Source organism: Crinia signifera, chromosome 4, assembly GCF_055691185.1.
Source record: "Crinia signifera chromosome 4, ASM5569118v1, whole genome shotgun sequence".
Classification (NCBI taxonomy): Eukaryota; Metazoa; Chordata; class Amphibia; order Anura; family Myobatrachidae; genus Crinia; species Crinia signifera.
The window spans coordinates 301,403,893-301,420,885 of record NC_139220.1 but is presented as its reverse complement, the minus strand read 5'-3'; the positions used below and the strand labels follow the sequence as shown (position 1 = coordinate 301,420,885).

Genomic DNA, 16,993 nt, shown 5'->3' with positions numbered 1-16,993 from the left:
AGTATAGGGGCGGCTGACTCTAGGAGCCAGACCTTTCCCATAAAGACTAAACTTTATGTTTACCAACAGAATTATTATAATTCGGAAGTTAATTTCACTGTTATATTTGTTCTTTTCCCCCCCTCCCCCCTTACCCTCTGCCTTACCCAAATCCTCCCAATCTACTTTGAGACCGTGTATAGGAAAAGCACCCACAGGTTGTAGACATTGCTTGAATTTAAGTGATGCATTATATGATGGTTTTCATTCCATGTTGACAGTCTACATCTACACAGACACGATAGATGACATTAACTTTAGGTAGCTGGAACATTGGGGGAATTAACTCCCCCAAAAAACGCAAAAATGTACTGATTTATTTAAATAAACTTCGTTTAGACATAGCCCTTCTGCAAGAGACCCACCTGACCGAACCAGAAACCCTTAAACTAAACGCAATGGGCTGGAAGGTGATGGCGGCAGCCCCCTACACATCAAAAGCTAGGGGCTTGGTAATCTTAGCCAAAGCCAATATATCCATACAAGTAACTAATGTGATAGCAGACCCAGAAGGCCGATATTTGATGTGCAAAATGGAACATGGCTCCCAATCCTTTATATGCATGAATGTCTATGCACCTAATATATATTCTAAATTATTCTTTACAAAAATAATCTCAATGCTGACACCCCACCTCAATGAACCAGTGATATTAGGCGGAGACCTAAACCTTATATCATCTCCAGTGCTAGACAGACAAATCCCCAACAAAAACAGACAGAAACTGCCGAAACTGGGAGTACAGGCCCTAGCAACCCATCTACAGTTAGTTGACCTGTGGAGGGTCCTTAACCCCACAGAGAGAGACTTTACCTGCTTATCTGCTTCCACAGGACAGCTATCTAGAATAGACTATATTCTGTTATCCCATACGCTCCTCCCAAGGGTTGAAAATGTTAAGATAGAACCGATCACGATCTCAGACCACGCAGTACTACGATTCACACTTAAACTAACACAGGAAAAATCCACTTACATCTCATGGCGATGCCCATCCGCCCTCTCTACCTCCCCAAAATTAAAAGAAAAAATTATAGCCTCATGGGACCACTACCACAATGACAATAAGGCCACTATTACAACAGATCCAGTTCTATTCTGGCAGGCATCAAAAGCCACAATCAGAGGTGAGATAATCTCCTTCTCCTCATCCCAAAAACGGGGCCTCACTAATACTTATGTAGAAACACAAAGATTGCTCACAGAAGCGTACCAAAACTATACAGTCTCTCCTAACCCCACGTCCAAAACCCAGTACACTAGAGCACGCACCAATCATGAGGCCATAGTGTCACAATTGGAGTCCTGGTACTCTTTCAAAAAAGAGGCACGCTACCATAAATATGGAAATAAATCTAGCCGCCTTCTCCAATTTATTAAAAGGACAGAGACTCCCAGCTGTCATCCATCCTCTTAAAAAATCAAACGACACTATGACTTCATCAAACACAGAAATAGCCCAAGAATTACAAAAATTCTACTTACAACTATATTCCCAACCAGTGTCAGATACACACCAATCAAAAGCTTTTTGGGAAGACCTAAATCTTCCCCAATTACAAACAGAGATGGGAGCTGCACTGACCTCAGACATTACCCAAAAAGAAGTGCAGGAGGCAATTTCTTCATTAAAACCCAACAAAGCACCGGGACCTGATGGCCTCACATCAGAATATTATAAATTGTTGCATAACAAAATTGCCCCATGTCTGACGTCAGTATTCAACTCAATACTTCGTGCCCCTGCAACCCCACCACATTTTAACTTAGCCAATATTAGAGTCCTGCCCAAACCAGGCAGAGACTTGTCCGACCCCGCATCTTACAGACCCATCTCCCTCTTAAATATAGACTACAAACTGCTTACCAAGATCCTGGCTGAGAGACTCAAACTGATAGTTCCTAAACTAGTACATAGGGACCAGACAGGCTTCGTAATGGAGCGACAGCCAGTGACAAATATCAGGAGAGTACTTGCGGCAATTTGTGATTCCCAGTGTACCATCTCCACAAAAGCAATCTTATCACTAGACGCAGAAAAGGCCTTCGACATGGTGCACTGGGATCACCTCTTCCTCACATTGGGGAAATTTGGATTCCCAGCCACCTTTGTAGGCTGGCTACAAACACTTTATGTTAACTCCTCATCCAGGATCTTGTGTAATGGCAGTATATCAGATCCCTTCCCAATCCTACGAGGCACGAGACAAGGATGCCCCATGTCACCACTCTTGTTTGCCCTTGCATTAGAACCCCTAGCAGTGACCCTACGCGATTCACCTCTCTATCAGGGAATTAACATTAGAGGTATTGATCTGAGAATAGCCCTCTTCGCAGACGACATGCTACTATTTTTGTCACACCCTGAACACTCCTTACCAATAGCCATGAAAATCATAAAACAATTTGGCAGCTTCTCAGGATACAGGGTCAATGTAACAAAGTCCGAGCTTCTTATGTTAAAAGGGAAAAAACCCTCCTTCACCTTAAACCCAGACTTAAACACTATCAAATTCCAACACTCACACATTAAATATTTGGGCATACAAATCCCCCACACCCCACACATGCTATATAAACTGAACATCCATCCAAACATTCTAAAAGCCAAGCAAACATTAGAGACATGGAGTGACCTCCCCCTATCTCTTCTAGGAAGAATAGAAGTAATTAAAACCATTATTCTACCCAGATTGCAATATATGCTGCAACTACTACCCCTGAAACTTACCACCCAAGACACTCACCAATTCATGCAATCATGCACCAGGTTTATCTGGAAATCGGGGAAGCCAAGAATATCAATGGCAAAACTACAGTTGCCTAGACCGGAGGGCGGACTGGGTCTTCCCAACCTGCCACAATACTCCAGAGCACTTCATTCCAGATATGCTATGGATTGGCTTCTCGAAACCAGTAAATTTGTTGTATATGAACTGGATTGTGCCTTATTCCACCCTTTCTCCCCAGGAGCCCTTCTCCATACACCGACTCCCAAAATCCCAAAAAACATCGCCCAACACCTACTCTTTAAAGACACTAACCTGGCATGGAAAGCCGTCTGTAAGTCCCTGAAAATGCCCACACACACATCTAAATGGCTGCCTATATGGGGAAACCCCATGTTTTCCCCTGGTATGGATAACCCAGTTTTCAAACACTTCTTTAATAGGGGCCTGAAGCTGGTGTCACAAGTGTTTGACCCAGGAGGCACACAATTCACGTCAGCTCAGTTAACTCTACAATATAATCTATCCCCAATCAGTACATTCCCGCTCATTCAACTATCACACTACGCAGCGTCCCTCCCGGATAGGTCTCACTTCATCCCACAAACAAATACACTACATCAACTTATACTTCGATTTGAAAGGCCAAACTACAAAATTAAAACTCTCTACAGAGAACTCATAAAATTACAAGCCCCCAAGATAACAGAAAAGACAAGGAGACAGTGGCTTGGAGATATTCCTTTATTACTGTCATGCGACACACTTTTCAAATACTATGACTCCACTTTACGTATTTTAAAGTCTGCCCTACTGCAGGAAACGCACGTGAAAATCCTGCAAAGAGCATATATATCTCCTGCTCAAAGGAAGCACTTCGCCCCTGAAGAGACAGGAGCCTGCAAAAAATGCGGGGTGTCTCCGGCCACTTTCTTCCACAATGTCTGGTCCTGTGGAAAAATAAAAAAGTTTTGGCACAAAGTAATCAATTATATCACATCGATACTAAACACAAAAATATGCATACACCCATTCCCCTTACTTTTTGCTAACTTCGAAGTATGGGACCTGCAAAACACAGATACCAAATTCATTCCCTTTTTGACATTGACAGTTACAGCTGCAAAGAAGCTTATAATGAAAAATTGGCTGAGTAAATCATCACCATCGCTAGAATCCCTTATTACTTTTCTAACACGCACAATGAATTATGAACTGTATGATGCTCAATTACAAACTGCTATACGATCTACACTACCCACAAGATGGGGACCACTCTGGGAGGAGGTGACGTCTGAAGAAACTACAAACACCACAATTTGATGCTCATAGCAAAGGTATAGATAACACCATGCAACATTACCCATAAGTAACAGCCCCCCCAACTTAAGCATCATCTCCCAACAAATTCTATAACTCTACTACCATGAAGAGATATCGCACCAGGATAAGGTGCACTTCCTATAACACCTACTGTCTAATATAGACAAATAGAAAACAAGGTACCCCCCCCCTATCCACCTTTGCCCTCTGCCTCCCCCCCCCCCCCATATATATATACATATTTGTATGTCATGTTTTTTATTGTGTTAAGTTATGCAAAACTAAAAAGCAAGTTCATATTTACAAGAACACTGGAGTACGGGCAGGACGACGTTGGGCATGAACGACCCAGAAGATATCTACCCCTCCCTTCTTTTCCGTGGAGACCATCGACTATGCCCTGTTGTTATTATTATTGATATGGTTTCTAAAGATGATGCTCGCCCTGACGTTGTTACTGTCATGTATTCCAAATAGACACCTTGTGCGTAGAAAATCCATGTAATACTTGCTAAAAAACCCAATAAATATATTTGAAAAAAGAAAAAAAAAAAAAGGTGGCAGTAGGTGTGGCTCCTAAGGAACTAAGGAAGTCCAGGAACAGAGCATTTTGTACCTAATGGAATGGGCCATGTTGGAGGGTATGGTACAGTACCGTTTTGTTTGGCCTACACAGAATAAAAATTGCTTTCTACCAGTTTGTGGGTCTCCAACTAACCATTGAAAGTATATGAAAGGGGGCGTGACCACATGTGGCCACACCCCCTTGGTGAAATGGTTAGCATTACTGCCTCACAGCATTAATGGCTATTTCACACACTCCGGCTCCTCCCGGGTGGCGAAATTCCGCACGGCCAGAAGCCGTGCATAGTTGTTACTAATGGACACGATTGTGTCCATTCAGACAGGACGGCCACGGCCCGGCTGCCTGGTTGCAGCCGGATCCCACCACTGGAAGGGACGGCTGCCGGGCTGTGGCCATCCCCTACATTCTAAACTGCTGTGTGCTGCACGGATTCCTGGCCATACGGGTTTTCGCTGCCCGGCAGGAGCCCTGTACACATGCATCGATTTTTCCCGATTTTCAATTCAATTTTGCTTATAGAAGCAAAATCAAATCGAATTCTAAACAAAATTGAATGTTTTTTTTTGTGTCACTTTTGATCTACATTCGATTCGATGTGCGCTCCCGTTTTCACAAAATCGAACAGAAAAATCTACTGTGCAGCCAAGGAAATATCGAATTCAATCTAGTAAATCGAACGTGTACAATGAATGTATATCGAATTCGATATCTAATGCAAAAGTACAGATCTAATGCCAAATTGAATGGAAATATCTAATGCCAGATCTAATAGGAAATCGAATCTAACATGGAATCAAAAGCAAATTGATGTGTGTGTACAGGGCTTAACCCTAGCTGTGCAGAGTTTGTGAATCCTCCCTGTTCTTTTCTGGGTTTCCTTCAGGCACTCTGGTTTCGTCCTACAAACCAAAAATATACTGGTTGGTTAATTGGCTACCAACAAATGAAGTCTAGAATGTACATATGGTAGGGAATATAGATTGTAAGCTCCACTGGGGCAGGGACTGGTGTGAATGTTCATATATTCTCTGTAAAGCGCTGCGGAATATGTGTGTGCTATATAAACAACTGGTAATACATAATTGAATAACCATTTCTGCTCTTTAGATGTTGGAGGGTACGTATATTATACCATGCTTGCCTACCCTCTCCCAGGGCCGGCGCCACCACTAGGCAGCTCTAGGCATTTGCCTAGCAGCAGTTTGCCCCCCCCCCCGTATGGAGCTGGCAGGGTCCCTGCAGTGATTAGGAAATAACTAGCGCTATCTGCTGAGCGGCGGCGTGGGAAGCACTGCTGGGTTTTAAAACACTTGCTGCATACTGATTGGCTGAGATTCAGCCAATCAGCGTGTGACCAGTGTTTTCAAAGTCAGAAGCGCTTCCCGCTCTGCCGCCTGGCAGATAGCGCTTGTTATTTCCTAATCACTGCAGAGACCCTGCCAGCTTAATACACAGCGCCGCAGGTACCCCAGCGCTGCACGGACCCCCCCCTGGCCGCTCCAGTCTCACTACACTCGCCTCCATCCGGGGGGGGGGAGCAAACTTGACCAGACGGCGCAGCATGTACCCCTTAGACCCCCGTGCAGCCCCCCCCTCCCCTGGTGGGCACCAGGGTGCCTCCACCCCCCTCGCCTAGGGTGCTCCGATGCCGTGCACCGGCCCTGCCCTCTCCTTCAGGGAGAAAATGCTCTGTTCCTGGACTTCCTAAGTAATGTAGGATTGCCAGCACCTGTGGTGAAATGCCTTTATTATCACTTACCTAGCTACCGACAGGTGATGGCAATCCTACATTTCCCGGGAAGCCCAGGAACAGAGCATTTTCTCCCTGAAGGAGAGGGTCAGTTAGGCAACCATTATACATGACATGAGTGATGCGCAACATAAATGATAAATAATAACACCAATAATCATATAGCTGGCAGACACATGCATATTTAGTAATCTCTCCCCTGTAACTAATAGATTACCCATATGACATAATGGAATTAATAGGCACAAAATACACAGCAATAATGGCAAATATGAAGTAATGGATTTATACCACCAACACGATGTAACATGTGTGCTGCAGCCTGCAAGCCACAGCTAAAACACAGAGTAATGAGGGGATAATTGACACACAGCAGTGAGACGGAGTTGAATTAATTAATTAATTACAGAAAGAGCACAGGTACATGTGACGTGACCGTGCAACAACCACACGCGCCACCGGTCACGTGACCTGACCGCCGCTTAGCTTAGAACTTCCCTCGGCTCAGTGACGTCACATGTGCGCCAAAGGCAGCGGGGCATGCCGGGAAATGTAGTTCCGCCCCAGATCCGACTTCCGGGCCGTGCTGAGTGTAAACAGCCCGGAGCTGGAGGGGGGACTCCCGGGACAGCCGGAACCCCGGAGCTGGGGGATGGGGAATTGCCTGTCCTCGCAGACCGCTGATGATCTGTCTCTGCTCAACGACTCAGACGGAGCCAGCCTGCCCGGGGAGCCCCCGCCGCCCTACCAGGTGCTGCCCCTCTCCTGTGTATTATATATCATACAGATTCCCACCCTGCCGGGCGCTGCTGCCCCCTCTTTTATATATCATACAGATTCTCCTCCCTACCAGGTGCAGCCCCCTCCTGTGTATTGTATGATACACAGGAGGGGGCAGCACCCCTCTCATGCTTCTCCCCCTCCCCCACCAGGTGCTGCCCCCTCTTGTGTATTATATATCATATGGATTACCCCCTGCCAGGTGATGCCCCCTTCTGTGTATATATTGTACTGATTCCCTGTCGACCAGGTACTGCCACCTCTCATGTATTATAGTCTTCATTCTAGCACCTGCCATCTTTTAAAACCCATGCAGTTCCTCTTCCCTACCTGGGGTGTCGCTGTCTGCAGTAGTGGTTCTATGAACACTATATTATATACTAGTAAGCCTGCTCAAAGCAAAAGCTTCGAAAGCTAGTGTGCTACCTTCTGTGTTTGTGCATGTGTGAGAAAGATGTAGTTTCACTCTCTGCCAGAAAATGGCAGTGTTTTGGAGACTCCAGGACACTTGACATACATGTAGATTATCATACAGATTCCCTCTCTACCAGGTGCCGCCGCCACCTGTGTTCCTGGGTATAATATATCACACTGATCACACCTTCTTGTGTGCTGTCCCCTCCTGTGTATCTTACCCTACCAGATGCTGTCCCCTCCTGTGTATTCTATATCACCCCTTTACCTGGCACAGCATCCCCATGTGTGTGTATCTATCTAACCTACTATGTACTGTCCCCTCCTGTGTATTCTATAGCACACTGATCACCCCCTACTGCACGCTTGTCCAAACTGTGGCCCTCCAGCTGTTGTGAAACTACGCATCCCAGCATGCCTTAGTTTTAGCATTTCCTGACAGCAAAAATGTGGTAAGGCATGATGGAACTTGTAGTTTCACAACAGCTGGAGGGCCTTTGTTTGGCCATGCCTGGCCTACTGGGTGCTGTCCTCTCCTGTGTATTCTATATCCTACAAATCCCCCCCAGTGTCTAGGTTGTCATGGTCATAAGGTTGACAGAATGGTCAAAATACATGGAAAAGGTCTACATGAAAAAGGTCAACATATGTAAAAATAAAAAAAGCAGTCCTTTAGGCAGCAGGTGACATGGGAAAGAGGTCAGGGGAGAAGACAATATGAGTGAAATTTACTAAGATGTGAAATACACTTCACAGTTTATGTTACTATGCGCAACCAATCACACCCTGCCTACTATCTTCTAGAGCAGGGCTGGGCAATTGCTGCCCTCCAGATGTTGAGGAACTACACATCCCAACATGCCTTGCATCAGTTTCAGCATGGCCACATAGCAAAACTAATGCAAAGCATCCTGGGATGTGTAGTTCTTTAACATCTGGAGGGCCGCAATTGCCCAGCCCTGTTCTAGAGGGTGGTAAATAAGAAGTAGCTTATGATTGGTTTCCCATAGCAACAAGACCTGTGAAATGTATTTCACATCTTAGTAAATTCCCCCCTATGTGTCATCTGTAAAGCTTACCAGGAGAAAAGGGCCATTGAGTGAACTTTGGGGGAAGTGGTAGTGGTGATGGAGATAGAGATGGAGCTGTTGGAGGGAACTCATTAGACTGCTATGTCACTGAGGCCAATGGAGTGAAGGATTTGAAGGTGAGAGGATAGCCGATCATATCAAATGCTGCTGTAAGGTCAGAGGATACATTTACAGAAGTGCCCCCTCTTGGATTGGCAGTGGATGGGTTGTTGGTGACTGTAGTGTGGGCAGGTATGGTAGAGCCGAGACTGAGAACTGGATTTGGTCGAAGTGATAGAGACAGGAGTTGTCTGTTGTAATCCACCGCACAACGCGTCATGGGAGTGGAGAGATGGATGGGTCATGGGTGGGTTTCTTAAGAAAAGATAAGTACAGGGCACATTTGAAGGAGGTGGACAAGTCGAACAGAAGGACATTTTGGGACCAGAGCAGGTGAGATGGGATAGAAGGAGGAAGGTGTGGGGGGTCAGGGGACAAAAGAATGGCTCCACTTCCGTAAGACAGGGAATGGACAAAAAGGAGGAGATGCCATGCCGCATGAAGTGTAAACGTGAGACTTGAAGTGGGGCTGTTCAGCAAGTGTGATGCTGTAGGAAAGAATGGATGTAGTAGGGCAAAGTCCGCAAGAGAGCGTGACGTCCCACAAATGCATTTATCAGAGAGAGCACTGTGGAGAAAGTGGGTCAGAGTAGAATTCCATGGCTGAGAAGGGCCCCGTCATAAGCTGATGGTGATGGCCAGAGCAGAGGTGAGGGCTCATTCATAGAGAGACAGCTTGTCAGGGCAGGAGGTAGTAGTAGCCAAAATATATGGCGTTCCTTGGTTGTGTTACCAGTGCATATGGCTGATAGCCAGCATGACCTCCGCCTGCCTCCGGAAGCAGATTCCTGGCGTCCATCAAATACCTGATATGTTGGTGTAACAGACAAATTCCTTTCCTCAACTCCAGCCATTTGCATCTTTGTTTGTTTCATGCTACTGGATTTCTATTTGGGCAGACTGGTTGAGTTAATAACACCAATAAAATACAGAATAGATTCTAGTTCAGCTGTGATATCACCATTTCTCCATCTGCTAAAACTTTTTGAATATCACTCTTTATGCTTGTACTTGCACTGTCAGTTTTGAAAATGCCCAGCTGTACCTCTAATGACTTTACCTCTCTTGCTGTTCCATTGAGAGTAGGTGTCCCTGATTATTTTATTCTTGGCCCTCTTCTCTATCTCTACATGTCCTCTCTGGGTGAACTTATTTGTTCACTCGACTTCCACTATGCCGAAAATACTAAAATCTACCCCTCGTTTCCTTATCGCTCTCCTTCCATCCTAACTCATATCTCCAACTGTTTCTCTGCTGTCTACTCTTGGATGACCCAGCGCTATTTTAGACTTAAAATATCAAACACTAAGCTGACCTCTTCCGACCCTCCTGCATAAAACCTGACCATCTCTCATCCTAACCTGTTTATGCTCACCTCCCCCTTCTGTATCACCCATGTCTGTCTAACCCTCCCCTTTAGAATGTAAGCTCTCACGAGCAGGGCCCTCTCTCCTCATGTGCCTTTCTTAGAATATATAAACCTCTGCCACCCTGATAATTGCTTCAGTGTCCTGTCGCCTGATGCAACTATCCATATTTACCATGTACTTGTCCTAAACTGTCTTGTAATGTAATTTGTTTTGTGTTTGCTCATAACTATGCTCTGTAAAGCGCTGCAGAATTTGTATGCGCTATATAAGAAACTGTTAATAATAAATAATAAATAGTTCTGTCTGCCTGTTAGGCCACATACCAGGAAATGTGTAGGCTTAAGTGTTTGCAGACTTTGTGAGTCAACAGCGCCTCCTTGTGGCTGAGCCAGGAATTACATTTACTTTTTTTTTTTTTTTTTTTGTTATTCCCCAGGAACGGGAGCCAGTTTATCACCCCACTCCCAGCCAGACCCGGCTGGCGACGCAGTTGACGGAGGAAGAACAAGTGTGGATTGCCCAGAGGATTGGCCTCATACAGCATCTTCCTAAAGGCAGATATGACCCTGGGTCCGAACTCTCTGAGAAGAAGCCGAAAGAGTAAGCGATCTTTGGAAATGTAGTGTTCATTCTAGCACCCTGCACCTTTCAAAACCTGTCTTAAAAGGGGCTACAATGAAAACGAATCAATGTCCTCATTCGAGGAGAGGACACTGAACAACGGGAGAGGGAAGAGCTTCTACCGATGGAGCACCTCTCGTTCATGCGGGTTCTGGCGAATTGCCAGTACCCGCCATCAGATGGAAGGGGGACCCACGCGCATAAGTCGCTTGTCAGTCTGAGCCCACCGCTGCCTCCCGTTGCTTCCCTGCTGCTCCTCTGTCGGTTCCCGTGGCCCCATGCAAACCCCCCTAACCCTGCCATCTCCCTGAAGTGGAGACGGGCAGGGTTTCCGCCATCCGCCGACAAGAGAAGGGGACACACGTGCGCATAAGACCCGTGCGCCCCATCAGATGGAGCGCCTCTAATTCCGCACCATCTCTCAGCAGCGGAGGGGATCTGGTGAGCGCTGGTGCTGTAATGAGAGGCGCTCCATCTGTATATAGTCATATAATACATCTTTCCATTGTCTCTTTCCCAGGTGCGTGATCTGTATGCTGGACTTTGTAAGCGGGGACCTGGTGCGTTTTATGCCCTGTATGCATGTTTACCACATGGAGTGTATAGACGATTGGCTGATGCGCTCCTTCACGTGCCCGTCATGCATGGAGCCTGTAGACGCTGCTCTGCTCTCTTCATACGAGACCAACTGATCAGGATGCCTCGAGCTTGTGCAGTGATATTAGGGGACTCAAGTGCACGAGCGGTGAGATCTGAAAGAGACGGCACTCGGTGCATTCAAGGGAATGCTGCCGACCACACAAGAATCCCATTCATGAGAGAGTTCCTCCGCCCGTGTAGGACAAGTCTCTTACCAGAGTAGAGATGCAGCGCAAGTGGATTTTGCACCGGCCCGAGTCCTGCTCAGACAAGATCTTCCGGCCAATATGCTGATAAGTGAAAGGACGGCGATCCGTGCTTCCTGTTTGTGTGTTTGCTTTATTTTATTTTTAGCATAGAGACATTGCTGATATTTGGGGTTCTGACTTTGAAAGCAACTTGTTGAGATAAGTCAGAGACATCCCGTACCAGTAATGAAACCTCATCTCATTGAGACGCTGCACTATGGGGGGGGGGTCATGAGTCAGGGGACCTCCTGCTCAGAGTGACGAGGAGACTGCTGCTTAAGGGATGTCATCTTCTGCCTTATGCAGGGGGAATCCCAAGATACTCTATCCGATACCAAATAGAGACTGGAGGCGTCCTGTAAGGAAGGTGGCGGTCGGAGCAGTATGGAGAGAACATTGCACTTCAGCACGATGAGCTACGAGCAAGGGTTTGATGAGCGCGGAGTGGGCCGTCTTATAGACCGTTCATACGATGTAAAACCAAAACGTGTTGGAATCAGTCGGCTAGAACCTGGCTAAAGAGTTTTCGGGGAATATGATAAACCATTATTAATGCTACGATCATACTGAAGTTCATATGTAATATGTGTAATGCTTATCACGCATCTACTAACGGAGTCCAGGAAACAACATCGACATGACGTTGGGAGTAATTAAGAATTTCAATTTATTTTATTATGTGATCTGAGTGATTGCTGGAGGTGACTTAGGCTTAGATAGTATCTGACTGGTCTGTCATTTTTTATTTTAAAGTTTTTGATCCTTTTATCACACCCATGCACTGTTGACCGCCACCCCTCTCCTCACCGACGCGGTTTTGACTGTACCAGGTTCGAACAAAAAATTACAGTGATACATGAAATAAAACCATGTCTCGATGCATTTACAATTGTATTTGAGCTGTATCTTTTTTTGTTACCTTGGTTTAATGCACGAATGCCCAAACAGTGGTCGATGATGTACAACATGGTTGTGAACCTGGAAATACACTCTACTATTTCTTGAGAAAAAAACTGCGAAATGATGCTTCCTAGTTTGACCTTCCCAGAGAATCCCGTACACAACCTTGAAAAAGAAAACTTGTGAAATGGAGTAATAAAAGTATATTATCTGAACCAGAAAGTGACGACGGTTCTCATTCAGTGACTTCCCTTTCATCATTCCACCTAAGAAAACATGAGGTCATGCGATCATAAAGGCAGATGTCATGACGAAACGCGTCAGGTAAATCGGTCTCGGGTGATGGTTGTTCCATTCCATGCGAGACTACTGAAGGGACATAAGTAATTTGTCTTCATGTAGGAAGGGTACCTAAAAATATATAATTTATTTATGGTCATTCATGGTCCTTCCGCATGTTTTCTTGAGGAATTTTGAAAGGAAGGCGGAGCCACTGAATGAGAACCTACATCTTTTTTTCTGGTAAGAATACTGTACTTTCACTAAGACATTTGGTACAGAGCCAATTCCTTTTTTTTTTTTCTTGTGTGGTTCACTACAATTCTTGCACTAGATGATGCCCTGATTTTCTATTGAGCCTATGATTGACTCCATTTTTGTCCCTTTTGAAGCTGCAGCCACTGAGATACTACTGTGGCATCTTAGATTTACACCCAAGCACAGTATTTGTCTTTGTTTTAATGTAAATTAACTAGTTAAAAGTCAGTCAAAATGACGGCTTCTGCAATGTACTTTCACTTTGAGCTGTGACAGTTTTTAGTCCAAAAAAATCTCCACCCCACCCCCAGTATGTGTCTGCTCCTTTCTCCAATCTGTCTTCACTCCTCCATATCCAGCAAGTTTGAAACATATCATTGTCCCTGCAAAAATTGTTTTCACTTCTGTTATGACATCGTTTCGCACACAAAGGAGTAATTTGGTCTGTTGCGTGGCCTCTAGTTAGTAGTTAGCCTTTTATTTATTTATAGATATATATACTTACTCTATTACATTTATTATACACCCACACACATACACCCCCCCACACACACATAATTAAATAGCACGGACCAATGAGACTAAATAGACTGATTGATAACATGGAACAAGTGTAGTTCTTTTTTTATTCAGTAATTTGTTATTGAAATTTTAACATAAGCAAGCATAGCAGTTGGACGTGACAATTATAACAGTGGGTACAGATAGGGCATACGTGTGTCACAGTTTAGTATTTACATACATCACAGAGTTTAATATAAATCAGGATTGCCCAACATATCATGGTTAGTGATACATATGGGTGTATTATTACATGTAGAGGATAAGAATAGCCAATGCCCGAGGGCGCCAATCGAGCCGGCAGGTTGAAGGATAAAAGAGTATGATGACAAAGTGTTATGTAGCACCACCTGTAGACACAATCTTCTTACATCAGATTGAATTGGAAACAATTGTATGTCTCAAAGGCCCCAAGATATGAGATGAACAAAATATTGTACGTCCAAATGCCAAACCCTCTAAACCTAAACTACCCCTTACTTACAGAACAAAAATCCCAACAAGAAACAGAAAACAAATACCTCCCTATAAACCCCAAAGCAACCCTACCACAAAACCCCCCACCCTGTACAACCCATCCCCAACCTTAGGCGTACTTGGATCCCAGAAGATTACTAACCCCTATCCCTTTAACTACTGTAAATTATAGGACAAGGCGGGTTAGTGGCTCTAGCTGTGATGGCTAGTCTGCGCCAAACTAAAACTAACCTACCTCCCCCAACACCCAACTACACTAACACCCTCCCCCTTCAAATAGAGGAGAAAGAAATATGGACTGACATAACTCAATTCCAGGATGTTATATCAAGGATATATGGAGGGGCACCTACCCCCCCCCCCCCCCCATATATATTAGAAACGGATTAGAGACGATTGGACTAATAGGGCAGTGACCAGTACAGTCACAGGAGAAGTATTATCAGGATATAACATTGAACTCATAACTAGGACAGATCTAGCTGCCCCGCAAAAAATGAGTATAATAGCTAGTGCAAATATATAATGATGACCACTGACAGGATATAAAGCACAAGTAAATATCCCAATATAGAAAGGACCCAATACAAATGAGGAGATATGTATCTAGCTGAAGATATACGAGGGCCAGAAACTTATGCCTTTAAGTTAGGCAAAGACAGGTTCAGCTCTCCCACCTAAATATATGAATATGATACACATGGTAACGAGGATATACAGTATACTGACATACAGTGTAGGGCTGTAGAAGAAAACTAATCTGGCAATTACAGAAATAAAAAATTAAAAAACGACGGGCATGGATAACCCCCAATTCATGTGCTGGAGAAAGGCAGGGATAGCTGCAGTCAAGGATGTGTTTGACCCGGGAGGAAAAATCCAACCATTTTCAGTCCTAAAAGAAAAATACAATTTATCAGACAAACAATTTTATATGTATCTCCAAACACGACACTTCATACAGAACTTACCCCAGGCATTCTCAGAGACAACGACAAAAGATCCCATACATACCCTTCTGACACTGGCGCGATCAGGGGTCTATAAATTGAGGTATTACTACACAGAGGTTATGGTAAATAAGGCTGAGGATAAATGGCAAAAGGTGACGAATGCATGGAAGGCAGAACTGCCATCATTTCCAGATTATTCCGAATTCCTAAAGCACCATATAACTACGCAGAAGCACTTACACTCAGCATCCCTACAGGAGGTGCATTGGAAAACTCTGCATAGAGCCTATGTAGCTCCAAACCAAAGAGCGCACATGATACAGGGGGAATCGGATCACTGTTTGAAATGTGGGCAGAGTAGTGCAACATTTTACCACAATATATGGCAATGTGGTAAAATTGCAAATTACTGGAACAAAATTGCTGACTTCATTAATAGAACGTTTCAACTACAAGTAGCCAGAAGCCCACAAACATGCTTATTGTTACTAATGGATGAATGGGACTGGAGGGGGAAAAAGACAAAACTAGTACCAGTAGTAACAGTAATCTTGGGCATTGCAAAAAGGTTGGTAATGAAGTATTGGGTAAATAAAAAAGCCCCCTCTATCGCTGAAACGAAACAGGAAATACTAAATACCTTATTTATAGAGAGACAAAACACTTTACCTGATATTGAAAAAGGGGTATCAAAGTTTTATAGGAAATGGGGACCCTACATAGAGTCCTTACCTAGAGATACACAAACGCAAATCTTGCGCCTCTATGAGAACACTTCATGGTTCCTGATAAGACAACTACAAACCACATAGGTTCATAGAAAGGTACGGGCAGGTGACAAGTTTAAAAAAAAATGTGGACCAATTCAACTCTGACCAACACTGGACAGATGCGAGTATGTGCCTAGTAGGTAATTGCTATGGAAAATCTTACCCATTTTTCCCCTCCCCTAAACTTTCCCTTGTCTTGTCTAATCCCCAAGTCTGTCACAGTTTGGAATTGAGTTTGAAGTTTTGGAAAGAATGTAGATAATAAGGGGTAAAAAAAGAAAATGAAAAACAGAGGTGGGGGTTGGGAGACACTGGACACCAAGACACCAACTGAAAGATACTTACATGGCAGTGCAAGTCCGGTGTTTCCTAGCCGATTGATACCTTTGTATTTGCATATATTAACTATGTTGTTTTTGCTAAAGGTATAATTTAGCCACCCTGCGTGGTGAGCTCACCATGAGGAAAAGTCTGATACTTGTTTGTGAGTTGTTCATTGTTTATCTGATGACTTTATTGAAATAAAATGTGAAACAAAAAAAAAAAAAAAAAAAAAAAAAACGATAGGTCAAATATTAAGAGAAGGGTTATCTCAGATCCCAATGTGCTGCAAAGTATATAGTCAGGCCAGTCTTCAGATCCAGTAGAGATGGGGGGTATAGCAATAGGCTCCTCTCTGCCAGCAAGGGACAAAGCAGGATAATTGCCATTAGAGTACCAGCTATCCCAAACTGGTGCAGAGGTTATTAAGCGGAAACGAAGCTGTGCCAAACAGTCAACAGTAGTTACAGAGCACAAACCCAGGATTTTCAAAGAATAATCGATTGTTGACGCAAGTCTCTGAGATCATATGTCCCGGGCATGTAGAGATACAGGAGTTATAGGGGTCTTGACAACATGACACTGAGGCAGAATGTCCCCAGACATCTCAGCGGGCGTATCATGGGTACATATAGGAGACATAATGGCCTGCTGTATATCGGTAAATTTTTTTACCAGCCTATCCGCAGAGGAGGTGACAGCTAACAGGATCCTGCGCAGCGAGGCTTCCATCATGGATTCCATCATCAGCAATGAGGGAAACAGGTGTGGCAGCAATATCGGA

The 16,993-nt window shown here is 44.4% G+C and overlaps 1 protein-coding gene across 1 annotated transcript; it reads left to right on the top strand.

Annotated features, from left to right (window-relative positions):
- Positions 1 to 6,948: 6,948 nt before the first annotated feature.
- LOC146075732 (RING finger protein 11-like) lies at positions 6,949 to 12,584 on the top strand. The gene is made up of 3 exons (XM_083185270.1): positions 6,949 to 7,179; positions 10,619 to 10,782; positions 11,324 to 12,584. Exons 1-3 carry the CDS (start codon positions 7,081 to 7,083, stop codon positions 11,493 to 11,495), a joined length of 435 nt encoding a protein of 144 aa, XP_083041396.1. The 5' UTR covers positions 6,949 to 7,080; the 3' UTR covers positions 11,496 to 12,584.
- Positions 12,585 to 16,993: the final 4,409 nt, after the last annotated feature.